General features: G+C 47.2%; 1 protein-coding gene across 5 annotated transcripts in view; it reads right to left on the minus strand.

Moving 5' to 3' along the window:
• Nucleotides 1–21,073, minus strand: part of nfasca (neurofascin homolog (chicken) a) — a 272,340-nt gene that overhangs the window by 119,925 nt on the left and 131,342 nt on the right. For 4 of the 5 annotated variants that reach the window (XM_080209761.1, XM_080209760.1, XM_080209759.1 and 1 more), the window contains exons 4-6: nt 10,180–10,360; nt 9,666–9,683; nt 3,960–4,065 (exon numbers count right to left, since the gene is read on the minus strand). In XM_080209761.1, the coding sequence (XP_080065887.1) occupies nt 3,960–4,065; nt 9,666–9,683; nt 10,180–10,273 (218 nt within the window). In that variant the 5' untranslated portion in view covers nt 10,274–10,360. The remainder of the gene's footprint in view (nt 1–3,959; nt 4,066–9,665; nt 9,684–10,179; nt 10,361–21,073) is intronic. The other variant, XM_080209758.1, reaches the window with a different exon arrangement.

The following is a 21,073-nucleotide window of genomic DNA, read 5'->3' on the forward strand; positions in this document are numbered from 1 at the left end:
AAACTCAATAGAATGTTCTTGTTTATTGCAAGGGGAACTGAATACAAAAGTAAGATGTTGTACAGGTCATTGGTCAGACCACATCTGGAGTATTGTGTACAGTATCCCTATTTAAAAAGGATGTAAATGCATTGGAAGCAATTCAGAGAAGGTTTACCAGACTAATACCTGGAATGGGTGGGTTGTGTTCTGAGGAAAGGTTGGACAGGCTGGGCTTGTATTGACTGGATTTTAAAAGGGTAAGAGACAAGTTGATTGAAACATAAGATTATAGAATCCTGACGGTCTTGAGGGATTTTGACAGGATCGGCGTGGAGAGAATAAAGGTTTACAGAATGGAAACAGGCCCTTCGGCCCAAATTTCCATGCTGCCCCTTTCTTTTAAACGGCCAAGCTAGTCCCAATTACCCGCAAATGTTTCCTCTTGTGGGAGAATCCAGAACAAGGGGGGTCAGGGTTTTAAAATAAAGAGTCGCCCATTAAAAAAACAGAGGTGCAGCTAGTTCTTTTCACTCAGAGTATTAATCATACAATCCCTTAAAGAGTAGAAGGAGACCCATCGAACCTGCACCGGCCACAATCCCACCCAGGCCCTATCCCCACAACCCCATGCATTTACCCTAGCTAGTACCCCTGACACTAAGGGGCAATTTAGCGTGGACAATCCAGCTAACCCACACATCTTTGGACTGTGGGAGGAAACCGGAGCGCCCAGGGAGACGCAGGGAGAATGTGCAAGCTCTGCATAGACAGTTCCCCAAGCTGGGAATCGAACCCGGGTCCCTCTCGCTGTGAGGCAGCAGTGCTGGCCACTCTGCCACCCAGATTAAGTCTTTGGAATTCAATTCCTGAAAAGGTGATGGAAGCGGCATCTATGTTTATGGCAGAGGTAGATAGATTCCTGGTAAGCAAGGGGGTGATAGGTTATTATGGGTAGTCGGGATGCATATTTGAGGTCACTGTCAGACCAGCCACGATCTTATCAAATGGTGGAGCAGGTTCGAGGGGCCGAATGGCCTATTTCTGCTCCTTGTTTGAATGTTTGTATCTTCCTTTTCTGCGTAGACCTCCAGAGTGGGACATGCAACCACAAACTTCTGATTCAGCAGTGAGGGTGTTCTCCACTGAGCTAAAGCAAGCATCAGGAATAAAAAAAATTGTACAAAAACATTAAAGGACCAAAAGGCAAACTAAGCAGATTAAACAACCACCACTTTTTTATTCATTCGTGGAACATAGGCATCGCTGGCTGGCTAGCTTTTATTGCCCATCCCCAGAGGGCAGTTGAGAGTCAGCCACATTGCTGAGGCTCTGGAATCACATGTAGGCCAGATCAAGGACATTACTGAATCAGATTTCCAACGATCATTTTATGGTCATCAGTGGGTTCTTAATTCCAGATTTTTTTTTAAAATTGAATTCAAATTCCGCCATCTGCCATGGTGGGATTCGAACGCAGGTCTCCAGAACTTTATCTGAGTTTCTAGATTAAAAGTCCAGTGATAATGCCACGAGGCCATCACCTGTTCTGGTTTCACAGATATCCAGTCTGCAGAATGAAAATCAGCAGAAGTAAAAATAAACATTGCCAACTCGGCCATTTTGCCTGACATTTGGATTCATGAGTCAAACTGACAGTGCGGAGATTAAAAAGTTCCGATTGAAGTTGTATAGTTTGGAAGTTAAATTGTGCAGAAGTTAAAGTGTTCAAATCAAAAACTCGTGTCTCTGTTTCCTCTTTGTACAGTCGTGGAAAATGTCTATCAGCTTATTGACCTTCAAAAGGAGTCAGTCTCTACAATTTCTTCACAAGCCCCTATAACGTTTTCCTCTTCACCAGAGGGTGAAGAAGACCAGATCTTTTTCCATAACAAATACCAAAGGTGAGATATGGGGATATGCTATGCAAATGAAAGATTAGCAGAAGTCGATTTTTTTATCGAATGAGAAAGGGCGAAAGGCCAGGGTTTAATTGGCAAATATGTATGTCAATGAAAGAAGTGAATAATCTCATGTTCCTGACTTGTTCTAATTGACTATAACTGCTGAGCTGTTTCTCTGCAACCTCAGAACAGCTCCGGCCATCCCGTGTTGGCCGTAGAGAGTTCTCCTTGTGCACAAATAATTAAAGACCTTGCATGTTGTCCAGCACTGTTTGTGTTAAGAGTCGAATAAGTGTGCCTTTGGATTCCTGTTACCCAAGAGAAAGCTAACAACACAGTAACCAGGATTCAATCACAAAAACAATTAGACTCCAAGCTCTACGAAAAGGCAGCAGGATTGTAGCTGGAGAAAGACATCCATCGCTTGCCCAGCTTGGGAATACACACCGAACAGGACCTTAGCTGGAAAGACACACCACTAAAATAAACCAAGCCATGGTCCAATAATCTTCATGAGGTTCTAGACAAGGTGAGAGGGATAGAACCACACCAAAGAGGATTACAGTGCAACAGGAAAGTGGGACTTCAGCTACATGAAGCCACAAGAGGAGCTGTAACTGCTCTTCTTAGAGGAGAGAAGGTTAAGGAGGGATTTCATAGAGGTGCTAAAAAATGATCAGATCATTCTAATAGGTAAGGAGGAACTGTTTCCCATCAGCAGGAGGGTCGGTAAGCAGATGACGTAGATTTTAATTGGCAAAGGTTCGATATTGTGGAGATGCGGTGATGTTTAACGCAGCAACGTTTTCTTATCTGGAACGCACTGCCTGAAACCAAAGATGATCTGAAGATGGGGGCGACACGGTGGCACAGTGGTTAGCACTATTGCCTCACAGCACCAGAGACCCAGGTTCAATTCCAGCCTCAGGTGACTGTCGGTGTGGAGCGTGCAGGTTCTTCCCGTGTCTGCACGGGTTTCCTCCCACAGTCCAAAGATGCGTAGGTTGGTAGATTGGCCATGGTAAATGTGTGGGGTTACAGGGACAGGGCAGGGGAGTGGGCCAGGGTAAGATACTCTGTCAGAGAGTGAGGGCAGATTTGATGGGCCGAATGGTCATCTTCTGCACTGTAGGGATTCTAGGAATACATTCGGGAGAGTCAATTTTTTCTTGAAATCTCCTCCTCCAGCGCCGGTACTTAGGTTTGAGGTTTCCACCATAATAACAGAATCTGGAATCTGTGCAGAAGGAGGTCTTTGTGCCCATCAAGTCTGCACTGACAATAATCCCATGCAGACTGCATCCCATAATCCCATTATTTGCCCTGCTAATCCCCCTGGCACTAAGGGGCAATTTAGCAAGGCCAATCCAGCTAACCCACACATAGGAATCATAGACTCATAGAAACCCTACAGTATAGGAAGAGGGCATTCGGTCCATCGAGTCTGCACCGACCACAATCCCACCCAGGCCCTACCCCCATATTCCTACACATTTTACCCACTAATCCTCTGTAACCTACACATCTCAGGACACTAAGGGCAACTTTTTCAGCATGGCCAATCAACCTAACCCACACTTCTTTGGCCACAGAGTGTGAGAGGTCCCAGGGAAAGTCCCCTCCATCAACCAACATGATCCAATATCATTGACAGAAGATGACTCCTGATGTGGGTTTGAATTCTCCGGTCGTTCATGCCGGGGGGGTTGGGTTCTCCGGCATGGGGTGACGTCAATGGGAATCTCATTGACAGTGGCTGGACCAGAGAATCCCACCGCTAGCAAACAACACACCGCCTCCTGCCAGTGGGAAACACTGCCGGAGAATGTCACCACTGGATCGGGAGCCAACTGCACTGTAGTACTTGGATCTAAACACCAGAGGTCGCTAATATCACATTGCTCACAAGTGGCCACTAGTGGGAGATACCATGCATTACAGGGCAGAGGGCATTTCTTCCAATTCTACACCATTGCCATCCCGCCACTCCCTCCACCACCAACCACCCCCCCCCACCTCCCCATCCCTCATCATGCTGAGGTCCTGGTTGATAATGCAAAGAAAAAAATTACATACGCAGGAGTTGGGTTCCCCTTCCCTTCGCAGTAGATAACTATGTTATCCCGTGGGTCTACGATGTAATCTTTTGGAGACTGCTTGGTGATGGTGGGAGGCTGGGCCACTGCAAAAAAAAATTAAAGCAAGAAATAATGATGATTATTAGCATATTCTGAACAGCAGCACAGACAGACAGAATAGCAGGCCCACCGTCTTTCTCATCCCTTCACACCCAGCTGTTTTGTCAATATTCTGCGCTAAGTTGAAATTAAGACTCATTACACTCTGTCCCATGGAGATCTTGTGGCACAGGGGGTAGTGTCCCTGTCACTGAGGTAGAAGCTCTGGGTTCAAGTCCTAAACCAGGATTTTCACAGCAACTTCACTGCAGTGTTAACGTAAGCCTGCTTGTGACAATAATAAACATACTTTAAAAGGGGTGTTTTTTAAAGTTTATTTATTAGTGTCACAAGTAGACCTACATTAACACTGCAATGAAGTTGCTGTGAAAATCCCCTAGTTGCCACACTCTGGTGCCTGTTCGGGGACACTGAGGGAGAATTTAGCACGGCCAATGCACCTAACCTGCACGTTTTTCGGACTGTGGGAGGAAACCTATGCAGACACGCGGAGAATGTACAGGCTCCACACAGACAGTGACCCAAGCCGGGAATCATAGAACATAGAACATTACAGCGCAGTACAGGCCATTCGGCCCTCGATGTTGCACCAACCAGTGGAACCAATCTAATGACCCTCTAACCTAAACTATTCCAATATTATCCATATGCCTATTATCCATATGACCATTTGAATGTCCTTAAAGTTGGCGAGTCCACTACTGCTGCAGGCAGGGCATTCCACGCCCTTACTACCCTCTGAGTAAAGTCATCAAACCTGAGTCCCTGGCGCTGTGAGGCAGCAGTGCCAACCGCTGTGCCACAATGCCAAGTATTTGATGGCCAAGGAAGGTGCATTCATAACGTGGCCAAAAAAGTTTGAGTATCACCTTGCAAAACCCTTCCAAATACACCAATGGCTGATGGTAAGAGCGGGGGCGACTCTGAGTCAGTCATGCTTGATGTGGAGCGGTGCCCCCTTCAAGCTATACGCCCCTGGTGACAGACAAGTGACTTGTTCTGGGAATTACTAACTATGGAAACAGATGAAAGTCTGTTTGTGCATTACTCGGCTTGCGAAAAGAAATAACAAGAATACTGCGTCTCATTCTAACCTTGTTTCAGGCCAAGCTCTATCATTCCGCATTTTCCTCATTCATTGCAGGATCTTAAGAATTGGCCAGTGTTTTGCTGAGCACAGTTGGCTTGAGTATGGTGCAGGAGAATACCACTGAATCATAGAATCCCTGCAGCACAGAAAGAAGCCATTCGGCCCATCGAACCTGCACCGACCACAATCCCACCCAGGCCCTATTTCTGCAACACTACACATTTACCCTGCTAATCCCCCTGATGCGGGGGTCAATTTACTCTGGCCAATCCACCTAACCTGCACATTTCTGGACTGTGGGAGAAAATCGGAGCACCCGGGGTAAAACCCACGTCGACACAGGAAGAACGAGCAAACCCCACGGAGACAGTGACCTGAGGTCGGAATTAAACCCGGGTTCCTGGCGCTGTGAGGTAGTGGTGCTGACCACTGTGCTACCACGCTGCACAGGTTCAATCCCTGTACGTGCTGTGGTAGTTCATGGAGGCTTGCCTCCTTGCCTTACACCTCACTTAATGTGGAGTGATGTTCCTCAAGCTATATGGCCACTTGTCTCTTTCTCACAGAGAGAGATGTTAATGCTCCTCACAAACTATGGGTATTTACCAGTGTTCCTGCTTATGGTCACTGGCCCCTGGTGGCAAGTCTGTGGCTGTAAATTCTCATCCAAAGTCAACGGACCTTTGACTGGTCCATCCAGACGTACATATGAGGTGTTGGCTCTGAGCAGGGCTATGCTGACCTTCAATGTTCGCACCTTAGAAATGGTCACTTGAGCAAGGTGCCAGAAGGTGACTAGAGCCACTGAAACACTATCCCAGCAAGGGTAGGCACCTTCAGGAGTATAGGAGAGGATAACAGCGGGACGGATATGTTGAGGTACAGGGGAGGATATGGGAGGATGAAGAAAATGAGGGAGGGGAGATCTTGGCGATTGGAGTCTAGCAAGTGATGGGGGGGGAGATTAAAAAAAGCGAGGAGGGTGAATTAAATTCTCCACCTCCTCAACCTGAGTTTTAAACAGAGAGGAATAATGAGACCAACTCCAAGCAGCGTGTGTGCAGCAGTGCAGAGAGACAGGTCCTGAGGCTGGGCTTTACAAGCAACTTTTCAGATCAAGCACTCCATCAGATATGATATACATTCCAAGCAGACATAACAGCACAGGCCTTGATATCAGAGAGAGGGAGCAAGCTGAAGAGAAAGGAGATCGAAGTTATTGCGCAGATGAATTGTGTGTGAGAATGGGGGCCCAGCTGTAAGCAGGCAGACGGATGGAATAACAGAGTGAGAGGAGACCCAGGTGACAGACAGACACAGTCAGATGTCAACTAGCCCTCTACAGATCACAATAAGCCTGGCAGAGAGGTGCTAATGGAGCACAAGAGAAAGCAGACAAGATGGATCAAACAGCCTGGGTCCGATTAAACACTGAGGGGGAGGAGCAGAGTCACAGGGGAGAAGTGTTAAATCCTTACCCAACACAAAGACCAACCACAAGGGGCACAGCTACGACAGTTCCCCTGACTACAATCTCAGATGTTAAGCAACTGACCCAATTTTATCTTCGCAGCAATAAAACAAACTTTTAAAAATGTAATACTGTGTGGAGATGGGGCATCAGTGAAGGTAACACAAACTAGAAGATATTACGAACAAACAGTAGCAAGGCCAAAGTTCCCAAATTACTAGGCGATGTCACTCCGTGACCCTCAGTGTTGACGCCACCAAAATGTATCAAGTCAGGGTGGCTGTTCTCAGTGATCTTCAAGCTAAGTTTAAAGTTTATTTATCAGTGTCACAAGTCAGCTTACGTTAACACTGCAATGGAGTTACTGTGAAAATCCCCTTGTTGCCACACTTCGGTGCCTGTTCGGGTGCACCAAGGGAGAATTTAGCATGGTCAATGCACCTAATCAGCATATATTTCGGATTGTGGGGGAAAAGCGGAGCACCTGGAGAAACCCACGCAGACACAGGGAGAACATGCAAACTCAATACAGACAATCCCACAGAGAGTGACCCAAGCTGGGAATCGAACCTGGGTCCCTGGGTCCCTCAGGTCCTATCCCTATAACCCCATGCATTTACCCTAGCTAGTCCCCCTGATAGTAAGGAGCAATTTAACATGGCCAATCCACCTAACCTGCACATCTATGGAGTGTGGGAAGAAACCGGAGCACCCTGGGGAAAGCCAAGTTCCACACACATGAGGACGGTCTCAACAGGGATCTTGGGTTCATGTCGCACTATCTGTAACCCCCGTGACTTGCCTGGGTTTGCAAAACCTCACTCACTGTACTGTCTGGAGACAATACACATCTCTTTAAACTGTGATCAGTGCTCCTTCCACTCACATTATCAGCCACTTCAGGTCTTGAACAGCAGGTTAGGTGTAAGGATTCGCATTCTAATCAGTAATCTCTAAACTGTCTGTGCTTTATATGCTCTGTCTGAGGCCAGAACTCTCCATTCACCTGACGAAGAGGCAGTCCCCTCAAAAGCTTGTGAGTATATTATCAAGTAAATAGGTTGGACTAAAACCTGGTGTTGTCAGACTTTTTACTGTGAAACCCATGCAGACACGGGGAGAATGTGCAAACTCCATACAAACAGTGACTCAAGGCCGGAATTGAACTTGGGTCCCTGGCACTGTGAGGCAGCAGTGCTAACCCACAGTGCCGAACACACAGCACTGAAACCAGCCGTTTGGTCCAATTAGTCTCTGCTGGTGTCTGTGCCCCACACAAACCTCCCCTCATTCTACCTACCTCGTCTCAGCCTTTCAGCACAACTTCCTGTTCCATGTTTTTCCACAAAGCATCTAAGCTATTGGTCTACTGGATACGGGGCTACGCATTCTGACCATTCTCTGAGTCGAGAAATTGCTCCTTATTTTAGAATTTTATTTTATCGGATGATGGCAAACATCTGTGATAAGTTTTGACCCACTGGGGGGGAAAGAGAAAAAGAATAGCAGAAGTCACAAGCAGCATTCAGTTTACAGCACTTGGCAAAGGAGGAAGAGAAAGAATTAGAAAGGTAGGAGAGAGTTGAGAGGGATATTTCGGGGAGTAATGATCATTGTTACATATTTAAATAGTTGCATGATCGCCTCAAGAGAAGGTCACATGGTTTGATGGTGATGTCATTAGGGTGTTGCACAGGTTTTTGTTTAGATTCATTTCCTACTTTGCACACAGACAACAGCTCCGGCAACAAACTTGTGGTTATTTCGAACCTACGTGGGCAAAGCAGGTTGTTTCTTTCTTTTTAAAACCCACAAGCCCTAACATTGTTAGGACATTACAATCATAGTATCAATAAAGCAGGGAGAGAGACATGACTGATTACGGTGGAGATAGGAACTGAAGGCGAGAGTGGTGATAGGGATCAAAAATAGAAAATACTGGAGAATCTCAGCATCTGTGGAGAGAGAATAGAGCCAGCGTTTCGAGTCAGGTTGACCCTTGGTCAGAGGGGCAGCACGGTGACACAATGGTTAGCACTGCTGCCTCACAGCGCCAGGGACCCGGGTTTGATTCCTGTCTTGGGTCACTGTCTGTGCAGAGTCTGCACATTCTCCCCGTGATTGCATGGGTCTCCTCCGGGTGCTCTGGATTCTTCCCACAGTCCTGGTTCGATGCACTGGGCCATGCTAAATTTTCCCTCAGTGTACCCGACAGGCACCGGAGTGTGGCGACTCGGGGATTTTCCAAGTAACTTCATTGCAGTGTTAATGTAGGCCTACTTGTGAAAATAATAAATAAACCTTACTCTGAGCTTTAGCTGGAGCTGGGGGAGAGGGATATCCGGTTTACAATTGTGACGTCCTGGCCAGAAGTGGAGAATCTATGCTGGTGGGCCATGTTGGATGGCATTCTCCAGACATGTGATTGTTTTAGAAACTTAGCCCCTTGTACCACCTCCAAAAGGGCCCTCCTCATGTTCAGTCAGAGCAAAGCACCTGTAAGTCATTCCCTCACCGTGAAGACTCAGCTGGGGGCCAGGGCCAGTCCTAACACTGATGTGGAGATACCAGTGTTGGACTGGGCTAAACACAGTAAGAAGTCTCACAACACCAGGTTAAAGTCCAATTGGTTTATTTGGTAGCACAAGCCACTAGCTTTCAGAGTGCCACTTTTCATCTGGTGAATGGGATTTCAGTATCTGAATGCGCGTCTTTACAGTAATCAAGTCTTAAAGGTGCAGCGGAGAGTAAGTTAAGCACAGGTCAAAGAGATGTGTATTGTCTCCAGCCAGGGCAGTTAGTCTCCAGCCAGTCCTAACACTGCCAGGGCCAGTTCTAACACTGAGTCCCACATTTCGCCAGCCCCCTGATGGACACTTCAAAACCTTTGGAGCCAAAGTCAATAGCACTGCGTCTGTGCCAACCCCAACCACTCACTCATCACCTGAGCTGCAGGCAGGACAGTGAGTGCTCTCAACAGGACATCCGATAGTTACACACACAAAGAGAAACGGTGAACTTACACTCTCTCTGAAGGCTTGCTTTTATCCCATTGTTGGCAAATTGAGGAAACATAGGAGATGAGGGAATAAACAGGTTAGTGAAAGAGACAAGAGCTATGACTATGTCTACACAGAGGCACGCTGCTTATTAATACACTTTATTAACATTCTCTTCACGTCAATATACATTGTTAATAAACCCTATTTGTTAATGCACAGACACTACCCTTAATATCCTCTGCATATTACACACACTTCTTAACACACACTAATTATTAAAAACACTGTTTATTAATATAAACTGCTTGTTAAGGAACCCTGATAATTATAACACATTGATTATTAACAGCAACTGCTCATTAGTAGAAACAGCTCGTTGACATATCCTGATTATTGTGGCACACTGATTAATATTGGTAGTCAATCTGGGTGAGCAATTGGTCTGCCGAGTTTTCCCACATTCAGTCTCACCCCAACCCTCACTCCCGTCACAGTCGCCCCCGCAATGACACACTCGCTGCCTTGTAACACTTACGGTCGAGGGGGACTTCGATGGATGTAATCGGATGACACAGTGACAAGATGAACACTAATCCAGTGTGGAGAAAGGTCCTCTCCCGTAGCAGCATTTCCAGCTGTTAAATACTCCCCTGCTGCTGATCAAATCCAGTTGTTCCCTGGTTACAGTACTCGCTCTCGCTCTCTCTCTCTCTCACCTGTTGACAAACAAGTAACAGGAGTTACAAGCAGCACGGAACATGAGCAAAAGACACTCAGTGATTTGTCTGCTTTGTGGAAGTCAACCAATAACTGAATGATCCTCCTGTAAAACCTTCAATCCATATCTTACCGTTGTCCCGGCAACAATAACGAGCATTTAGCAGCAGCATCACAGTTTGGTTTGGCTCCCACTCTGACCAAGACCGCGAGGAACTACAAAGGGTTGTGAATGTAGCCCTATGCGTCTCGCAAACCAGCCTCCCATCCAGTGGGCGGCACGGTAGCACAGTGGTTAGCACTGCTGCTTCACAGCTCCAAGGTCTTGGGTTTGATTCTCGGCTCGGGTCACTATCTGTGTGGAGTTTGCACATTCTCCTTGTGTCTGCGTGGGTTTCCTCTGGGTACTCTGGTTTCCTCCCACAGTCCAAAAATGTGCGGGTTACGTTGATTGGCCATGAGAAGAAATTGCCCCTTAGTGTCCAGGGATGTGTAGGTTAGAGGGATTAGTGGGTATGATATGGGGGTAGGGCCTGGGTGGGATTGTGTTCCATGCAGACTCGATGGGCCAAAGGGTTCTATGATTCATTGACTCTGTCTACACTTCCTGCTGCCTCACCAAAGCAGCCAGCATAATTAAGGACCCCACACGCCCCGGACATTCTCTCTTCCATCGGGAAAAAGATACATAAATTTGAGATCGTGTACCAACCGACTCAAGAACAGCTTCTTCACTGCTGCCATCAGAGCTTTTGAATGGACCCACCTTACATGAATTTAGAAATCCCAAAACACCAGGTTAAAGTCCAACTGGTTTATTTGGAATCACGAGTGCAGCTCCTTCATCAGGTGAGTCCTTCATTAGGTGAAGGGGCAGCACTCTGAAAGCTTGTGATTCCAAATATGTGGGACTTTAACCTAACCTTGTGAGACTTGTTACTGTGCCCACAGCAGCCCAACACCAGCATCTCCATATCATTATATTAAGTTGATCTTTCTCTACATCCTAGTTATGAATGTAACACTACATTCTGAACATTCTCATTTCCTTCCCTATGAACAGTATGATCTATGTGTATAGCGTGCAAGAAAGAACACATTTCACTGTACACCAGTACATGTGACAATAATAAATTAAATCAAATCAAATCAATAAACATAGTAAAAAGCCCTGAGGTGTTAGAGAGGGGTGTAATCTGACAGAAATGGACTCTGAAGCATGGGGAGAGGTGATGAACATCTTGGTCACGGTGGTAGGTTTTAAGGAGAGTTTGAAAGGAGGGAGAGACTTAGGTGGAGAGTTTTGGAGTTTCTGGAACAAATAACACTTATTTCCCATTTTATGGATGTTTCATTTTAAAGTATAAAAGACCAGTCCACACCAATATGCTTATTCCCCCATCTTACTGGCGTTATATTTTATAGAATACAAGACCTGTTCGGACCAGTATTCTTATTCCCTGTTTTACTGTTTTTACCTTTGGTGGGTGGTGGTGAGGGGAGGTTGTGGGGGAGGGGGGGGGAGCAGAGGTGGGAGTTGGGGGGGGGTGCGCGGGGGAGCGAAATGGCTAAAAGCATGAAGACCAACGGTGGGGAGTAGGGCATGGGAGATGTGTACGGGATCAGAATCAGAGGATTGTAAAGTTCCCAGCGGGTAGACGGGACAGAGAGCTGAGTAGAATTCCACTTGGTGGGGAGGGGGCAACAAAGTAATGGCAAAAAATGTGGCCTTGATTCCGTGGCTCTGATCCCTAAAACAAATAAATTAAAGATACGTTTAAATGACTGAGCGGTAACTGTGATGCGAGCCAGTCACAGATATCAGCGAGTGATCTCCAGTACTAAAAGAGGGAGTAATGATAGATTAGCAAAACGACGCGGAGGCAGTTTCAGTGTGCAGCTGTATGCTAAAGTCATCGTGTGTGTGAGACAATCAATAGCTCGAATGGCTTTTAATTATCTCTGACTTTCCCATATCTTCTTCAGACCTGGCCCCTGATTAAAGCCGCCAGCAGAATCGCTGCGTCGGGGGAGTTGATCCGCCCTTAATCCATGAGCCAGGTGCTGCGATCATTAATTCTCTGAATAGATTGACCCTCGACCTGTGGCTCTTGTGACCGCTTCTTCAGAAAGGTCGCAGCCTGGGCTTTTGTTTCCTCATTTCTCTCTGTCTTCCTCTATTATCGCTCGAGCACAGCACGGCCCATGGCCCTCAGTGCAAAACACGGCCAGATGGAGGCAACGCAGGCAGGTGTCTCAGGGTCAACATTTAGAAGTTGCGAGAGGCTCAGCACAGTTGGGAAAGACTCCTGTTAGCATCTAGGTGACCTTGCAGGCCCGTGTCAGTTGAGGCTCTTGCATATCAGGGCTTGAGGTTGTGCCAAGCACTGACAATACCTGGGAAGGCACGGCACAGTAAGGAGGGGCGGCACAGTGGTTAGCACTGTTGGCTCATAGCGCCAGGCACCCGGGTTCAATTCCCGCCTCGGGTCACTGTCAGTGTGGAGTCTGCACATTCTCCCCGTGTCTGCGTGGGTTTCGTCCAGGTGCTCCAGTTTTCTTTTCAAAGGTGGATTGGCCATGCTAAATTACCTCTTAGTGTCATGGAGACTGACTAGCGTAAATGCATGGGGTTATGCGGATAGGACGTGGGTAGGATTGTGGTCAGAGCAGACTCGATGGGCCAAATGGCCTCCTTCTGCACTGTATGATTCTACGGTGAAGTAGATAGTCCTGATATCAACAATTCTGCGTCAATGGAGCCTAACATTAAGGTCACCTGTGGCTCTCTGACAACATTCTTACCTTGGGAGTCAGATAGCTATGGGTTCAAGTCCCACCACAAGATTTGAGTATATGATTTGTTCCAATAGTTCAGTGCACCATCAATGGGGTGCTGCACTGTCAGTGGTGCTGCCTTTGATCAAGTCATTAAACCAAGGTTCCGTCTGCCCTCTCAAGCGATTGCAAAAAAGATCCCATCCCTATGTTGAAGAACAGTGGTGGGGTTTTTCCGCTGTGTCCTTACCAATATTTACCATCCCTCACATTAACTTCACGGGAATTTTCCTCAATTTCTGGCTATGCTCACCCCTAAGGCCAGGAATCCCACCCAAAGTCAGTGGACCTTTGCACGGTCCACCACCCGGTGCCTACAGTTCCGGTGGTGGGCGAGATGGGAAAATTCCTAAGGGGCAAGTTAGCATGGCCAATCCATCTAATCCGCACATCTTCGGACTGTGGGAGGAAACCGGAGGAAACCCACGCAGACACGGGAAAAATGTGCAAACTCCACACAAACAGTCACTCAAGAACGAAATGGAACTCATGTCCCTGGAGCTATGAGACAGCAGTGCTAACTGCTGTGCCGTCCCAGGAAGAAGGATAGGATGAAGCTCAAAAGCAACAGAGACAGCAGCATGAACTAATTGGGCTGAGTGGTCTGCTTTTGTCTGTGTGTTCTAGAAGGCTGTGCAAGGCACTATACAAATTGTAAATCCCTCTTTATCGAGTAAGTTCATATCTACCGGAACTTTCGACTGTGGAATCGGTCAAATGAAGAGACGCCAGTGTCGGTGGAACATAAATGCTTCTGTTTAGCAGCTGCGTCGAAAAGGGAAGGGCCAGTCCTCGTCTGCGTGGCATCGCAGACTAGCACTTACTGTAATACAACAGCCAGTTTCTGCACAGTAATATCCCACAAACAGCGCCGCGATCGGAATGTGTAACACACGTCCCCCCGGTGCTAAATGCACCGGCGCAGTCTCGGTCCGAGGGAAGGGTTGCGTCCTTGAAAATAATTAAAATGGTGGGAAATGAGTTGGGGCATTTGACATTAAGACAAGCTAAAAATAAACGGAGGGTCTGGTCAGGGGACTGTAGCCTCAGCTGGCAGCTGGAGTCTCCATGAATGGTTAGAGAGAGAGAGATAGAGGTTGTTACCGAGAGAGAGAATGAAACTGAACCAGTTGCCGGTGAGGTGCTTTGCACTGAATTAAACATTGATTCCTCACAGAATGGGGTAAAAGTACAACATCATTTTAACCCTTTACATGTTACGTCTAACAGAAATCATAATACAGCGAATGGGCTGTGTTAACACGATTGTACTAAACACTGTGACAGCGATGGGGTTTTTATATTGAAGAGTAACAGGACTCCAGGACAATTTTTCAGACACGTTTGCTGCCCTGTGGTGCGGTGGATATCACCCCTCCCTCAATCTGACCCAGAAGATCTAGGGATTGAGTCCCAGAATTTGATTTGACTTATTATTGTCACATGTATTAACATACAGTGAAAAGTATTGCTTCTTGTGTGCAAAACAAAGCACACTGCTCAGAGAGAAGGAAACAAGAAGAGTGCAGAATGTAGTGTTACAGTCATAGCCAGGGTGCAGAGAGAGATCAAATTAATGCGAGGTAGGTCCATTCAAAAGTCTGATGGCAGCAGGGAAGAAGCTGTTCTTGAGTCAGTTATTACGTGATCTCAGACTTTTGTATCTTTTTCCCGATGGAAGAAGGTGGAAGAGAGAATGTCCGGGTGTCCTTGATTATGCTGGCTGCTTTGCCGAGGTAGCAGGAAGTGTAGACAGAGTCAATGGATGGGAGGCTGGTTTGCGTGATGGATTGGGCTACTTTCACGGTCTATTATAGTTTCTTGTGGTCTTGCATGGAGCAGGAGCCACACCAAGCTTCATAAGTCACTTGGTAATAAAGTTGCGTGTGGGATGTGGTCACACAGGGAGATTATCAATAGTGATGGGCCACTAGGGGCCACATGGGGCCCACCAGGGCTCTGAGTATGACCCACGAAATACTCTGTTGACCATTACCCTGCGGGCAGTATTGCCACATTCTGCTGGCCTCCATCCGTGTAGTTTTTTTTCCTACTGATACGACTGAAGTGATTCTTGTTTTTTATTCATTCGTGGGACCATGGGCATCGCTGGCTGGCCCGCATTTCTTGTCCATCCCTAGTTGCCCTTGAGAAGGTGGTGGTGAGCGGCCTTGTTGAGTCGCTGCAGTCCATGTGCTGTGGGTTGACCCACAATGCCGTCAGAGAGGGAATTCCAGGATTTTGACCCAGTGAAGGAACGCCGATATATTTCCAATATATATAAATATTGCGATATATATTCACACACAAAGCAAGGGTATGTGAAGTGGGATGCTTGTTGATTGCATTAGGGATGTGGGAGAAAGGGGGGAATCAGGACAGTGAATTTGAATATCAGCCATGATCGTAATGATTGGAGAAGTAGGCTTGAAGGGCTGAGTGGTCTCATCCTGTTTCTATGTTCCTAACATTGACTAAGAGCCGTGAGCTCCCTCTGTATCCAATTAATGTGCAGATATTGCTCCTGTGTTTAGCATTTGAGATTGATGACAGTCCTATAAATATATGAACGATTAAGCATCTTCTCTATAACTCGTTATGAAATATTCAACGTGTTAGGAGCATCCAATCTTATTCACGGGGTCACGGAGAGTGAACAAGCCTGCTTTCAATCTCACGGCCCACAGGAGTGGTGGAGGGTCACTCATGCAGCCCACTCACCAGCCTAGTTTACCAATCACTGCTGCAAATCCTTCTGATGTGTCTCTGGCACGTGGTAAGAGTAGGAGAAATAGTGTGGTAGCTGCCAGAGAACAGCTGACCAAGACTGCTCCAACTATTAAATCACATGTTAACTTGCCTCACTTCTTTGATGTGCATCAAACCACTTCCATATTCAACAGATAGTCAAGAAAGCCCACTAACGCCGCTACTTTTTCAGAAGACTAAGGAAATTTGGCATGTCAGCTGCGACTCTCACCAACTTTTACAGATGCACCATAGAAAGCATCCTTTCTGGTTGTATCACAGCTTGGTATGGGCTCCTGCTCTGCCCAAGATCACAAGAAACTACAAAGGGTTGTGAATGTAGCCTAATCCATCATGCAAACCAGCCTCCCGTCCATTGACTCTGTCTACACTTCCTACTGCCTTGGCAAAAAAACCGGCATAATTAAGCACCCTACTCACCCCAGGCATTCTCTCTTCCACTTTCTTCCTTCAGGGAAAAGATACAAAAGCCTGAGGCCATGTACCAACTGACTCAAGAACAGCTTCTTCCCTGCAGCCATCAGATTTTTAACGGGACCGACCTCGCATTAAGTTGATCTTTCTCTACACCCTAGCTATGACTGTAACACTACATTCTGCAACATCTCCTTTCTTCCTCCCTTATGTACTCTATGGACGGTATGCTTTGTTTGTATAGTGCGCAAGAAACAATACTTTTCACTGTATCCCAATGCATGTGACGATAATAAATGGAATGAAATCAGATAATCAACACTGGCCCTTTGAGGGATGGTTTGACCACTATGCCAGGGTTAAATTATGAAGACTGTTTGCATTTACCAGACTTGGATTCCTTTGAGTGTAGAAGATCGCGATCGAACTGAGATATTTAAAAAGTTTAAAGATGACGCTCGAGTGGATGAAGAGAGATTAAAATTTGGCCACTCAGGAATGATGCGATGAAGCACTTCTTCACACAAAGCGGAATGGAAATTTAGGAGTCTCGCTCTCCCAAAAACGAATGGGGCTGAGGAGCAATAAAACATTTCAAAACTGAGATCGCCGAACATTTGTTAGGAATGGCTTTGGAAACAAAGGCAGCCAGGTGGAGCTCCGAGTTAACATGATTGGTAGAAAGGTAAGAGTTGGGGGGTTCTGTGGAACTCTTTGCCGCAGAAGGCTGTGGAAGTCAGGTCATTGAGTGTCCTTAAGAGATAGATAGATAGGTTCTTGATTAATAAGGGGATCAGGGATTATGGGGAAAAGGCAGGAGAATGGGGATGAGAAAAATATCAGCCATGATTGAATGGTGGAGCAGACTCAATGGGCTGAGTGGCCTAATTCTGCTCCTACGTCTGATGGTCTCCTGGTCTTATGGGAGATGAGGAAAAGGTTTTTTGACTCAAAGTGCTTGGGGGCAGGGTCTGGAACTCACTACCTGAAAGGGTAATTGAGACAGATACCTTCAAATCATATGTCTGGATACATCCCTCATTTGCATATGGTCCAAATGCTGGAAAGCGGGATTAGGCTGGGTGGCTCGGTTTCTGTCCAGCGTAAACACGATGGGCCGAGTGGCCTCTTCCTATGCAATAAACATCATTCTATGATTTAGATCAGCCATGATCGAATGGAATGATGAATGAGCCCTGGGGTCTGAGTGGCATCCACCTCCTGTTCCTATATTTCTTCCTATAAAAAAGGCAAAGTTGCCAAACAATCCCTACAGTGCAGAAGGAGGCCATTCAGCCCATCAAGTCTGACCGGCCACAATCCCACCCAAGCCCTATTTCTGTAACCCACATATTTCCCCTGCCAGTCCCCCTGAAACTAAGGGGCAATTTAGCATGGCCAATCAACCTAGCCCGCACATTTTTGGACTACAGAAGAAACTGGAGCACCCGGAGGAAACCCACGCAGACATGGGGAGAATGTGCAAACTCCACACTGATAGTGACCCAAGCTGGGAATCGAACGCGGGTCCCTGGCGCTATGAGAGAGCAGTGCTAATTATGTGCCATCATGCCACCCCATAATCCCAGATGACCATAGACTGCTCTTCCCTTTGAGAGGGCGAGCTGACAGTTGGTGATTCAAGCCGAGGATCACCACACCTTAGACGAGGGGCAAGGTAGGGAAGGTGGGGCCTACATGAATAACCTCAGCGGGAATTGAACCCGTGATGTTGGTGTCGCTCTGCGTCACTAACTCAGTTGGCTGGGCAGCTGGTTAAAGGTGCAACTTTCCCAAGGGCAATGAGGGGTGGGCAATAAAGGCTGGCCTAGCCGTCACACCCACATCCCTTGAACAGTGCCTCAAAGCCAGGGGGGACGGGCGCACAAACTGGCTCTGGGCCCTGAGCGCTCATTCTGAAACGATGCCCTGAGCCAGACGATCATGACTGAATTGGCACCACAGGAGTTAGGAGCGCTGATGCCAAGCGTTTGTGTTCAGGCCAGGAGCGCATGAGCTGTCGCAGCTGCAACTCAGGCTTACGTGCCAATCCAAGAAGCTGGCACAGAAGGCCAGGCTGGGGGCAAGGCTTCACGCACACACGCACACACACACGCGCGCGCGCGCGCATGCATGCACACATACACACACACACCCTCACTCACAAATGCACACACGCACATGCACAGATGCACATACACACATACATGCACACATACACACACTGTCTCTCCTGTCTGGGTTATTCTCTCCCAGGCAGCACTAAGTACGACTCTGTTCCTGTAGATACACACACGCACACACACACAACACATGCATGAAACACACACATACATGCATGTACACAAACATCATGGAAGTTGGACAGAACCATGTGTACAAGCGAGCATGGAGACATCTAGCTTGAAGCTGTGATACATGTGTGTGCATATATCTATACATAAATATAAATATGCGCACGTGTGTGTGTGTATAGATATATGATATTATATCTATACATACTATGTTGGGGGTTTGGAATGCGGATTGCCCCTTCTGTGTGGGGGACCTCAGAGTAATTAGTTTCTCCCAGTGTGGCACCCAGTTGAACAGTCTTAGACCTGGCTGTGAATCAGTGCACACCTTGAATAAAGAGCTCCCACTGTTCCAGGCAAGTCGTGGGGGTTACAGGTAACGTGACATGAATCCAAGGTCCCGGTTGAGGCCGTCCTCATGTGTGCGGAACTTGGCTATCAGTCTCTGCTCAGCGACTCTGTGCTGTCGTGTGTCTTGAAGGCCGCCTTGGAGGACGTTTACCCGAAGATCAGAGGCTGAATGCCCATGACTGCCAAAGTGTTCCCTGACAGAAAGGGAACACTCCTGTTGAACCTTAACCTGGTGTTGTGAGACTTCTTAGTGTCCCAGAAAATTAGCTGAGTTTCAGCACTAATAATCTAGTGCTCATACCACTATTCCATCACTGTCCCTTATCCCAACTGGAGGATAACTCCATTTGACAGAGTGCATCTTCACCAGCACTAATGTGAATGACAATGTGTTGGGTTGAGTGGGGTTTGAGAGCAGGGAGCTATAGCACAAAGGATCTAATTGCCCAGGCTCCAGTGCAAGTGGATGTAGCAGCTCAGGATCTTTCTAATTGCCTTTGTATAAGACTAGCTGCTCCGAACCCTGCCCTCCCCCCCGCAGTGAGTGAAGCACTGAGGAGAAAGTGTAATAATCCAGGAGAGAATTTCAATTAAGAGGTTAGTGTAATCCAACTTGGACTGATATTGTGAGGTGATCACAGCCTCCTCTCTGCAGCCTTAGACTGAGAGCAGTTTCAACTCGACGCTGAGTTTCTTGAGCCTGGAGTCATAAAGGTTTACAGCATGGAAACAGGCCCTTCGCCCATCCATGCTGCCCCTTTTTTGAACCACTAAATTAATCCCAATTACCCACATTTGGCCCGCATCCCTCTAAACACGTCTTACCCATGTAACTGTCTAAATGCTTTTTAAAAGACAAAATTGCCTGCTACTACCTCTGGCTGCTCATTCCAGACACTCACCACCCCCTGTGTGAACAAATTGCCCCTCTGGGCCCTTTTGCATCTCTCCCCTCTCACCTTAAACCTATGCCCTCTAGTTTTGGACTCCCCTATTTTTGGGAAAAGATGTGGACTATCTAGCTGATCTCTGCCTCTCATTATTTTACAGATCTCTGTAAGATCACCCCAAAGCCTCCTGCACTCCAGAGAAAAAAGTCCCAGTCTATCCAAACTCTCCTTATAACTCAAACTCAGTTCAGAATGTGGAAATGTCATTGAAACTGATACTGTTATTGACGCTGTGAGCGAGACTCAGGCTATGACAGTGGCTGAATTTGCACGGTGGCACAGTGGTTAGCACTGCTGCCTCACAGCGCCAGGGACCCGGGTTTGATTCCGACCTCGGGTCGTTGCCTGAGCAGAGGCTGCACGTTCTCCCCGTGCCTGCGTGGGTTTCCTCCCACTGTCCAAAGATGTGCGGGTTTGGTTGATTAGCCATGCTACATTGCCCCTTAGTGTCACGGGGACTAGCAGGGTAAATGTGTGGGGTTATGGGAATAGGGCCTGGCTGGGATTGTGGTCGGTGCAGACTCGATGGGCTGAATGGCCTCCTCCTGTACTGTAGGGATTCTATGAGTGCGATTGTGATTGTGAATACTGGTGCCTGTGGTTGCGTCTGACCATATTCATTGCAATGTGAAATATGCGAGAAATATTTATATTTTTAGGAGGCAAAGAAAGAATTGCTCCCTCTTACGGTGGTTGTGTGTATCACAGCACTAAGCTGGCGTGCAGTAATAAACCACAAGGGTCAGTGGGACCCAGGTTTGATTGTATGACCAGAATTTTACCTTTCCGCTCGCCATTGGGAATCTTGGTGGGGAGAGACAGAAAGGTCCATTGACCTCGGGTCGGATTTTCCGGTTTCGGGGCGAGTGTGGCTTCAAAATCCCACCCACGTGTCTAACTAACCTGAATTATATTGGGAGTGTTGCCATTATACTGCCGTTTGCCCGATGCTGAACAAGATAGAAATATAATGACCCAGGGTTCTCACCCCTGATTGCCATTCCTCACCCACTGGCTCGCTTGTGTCTTCGACTTACCCAATGAAAGTGGCACTGACAAGCTTTAGTGGGTGGGCTGATGCCCAGCATCATTTTCT

Source organism: Carcharhinus amblyrhynchos, chromosome 22 (assembly GCF_965287045.1).
Source record: "Carcharhinus amblyrhynchos chromosome 22, sCarAmb.v2.hapA, whole genome shotgun sequence".
Lineage (NCBI taxonomy): Eukaryota > Metazoa > Chordata > Chondrichthyes > Carcharhiniformes > Carcharhinidae > Carcharhinus > Carcharhinus amblyrhynchos.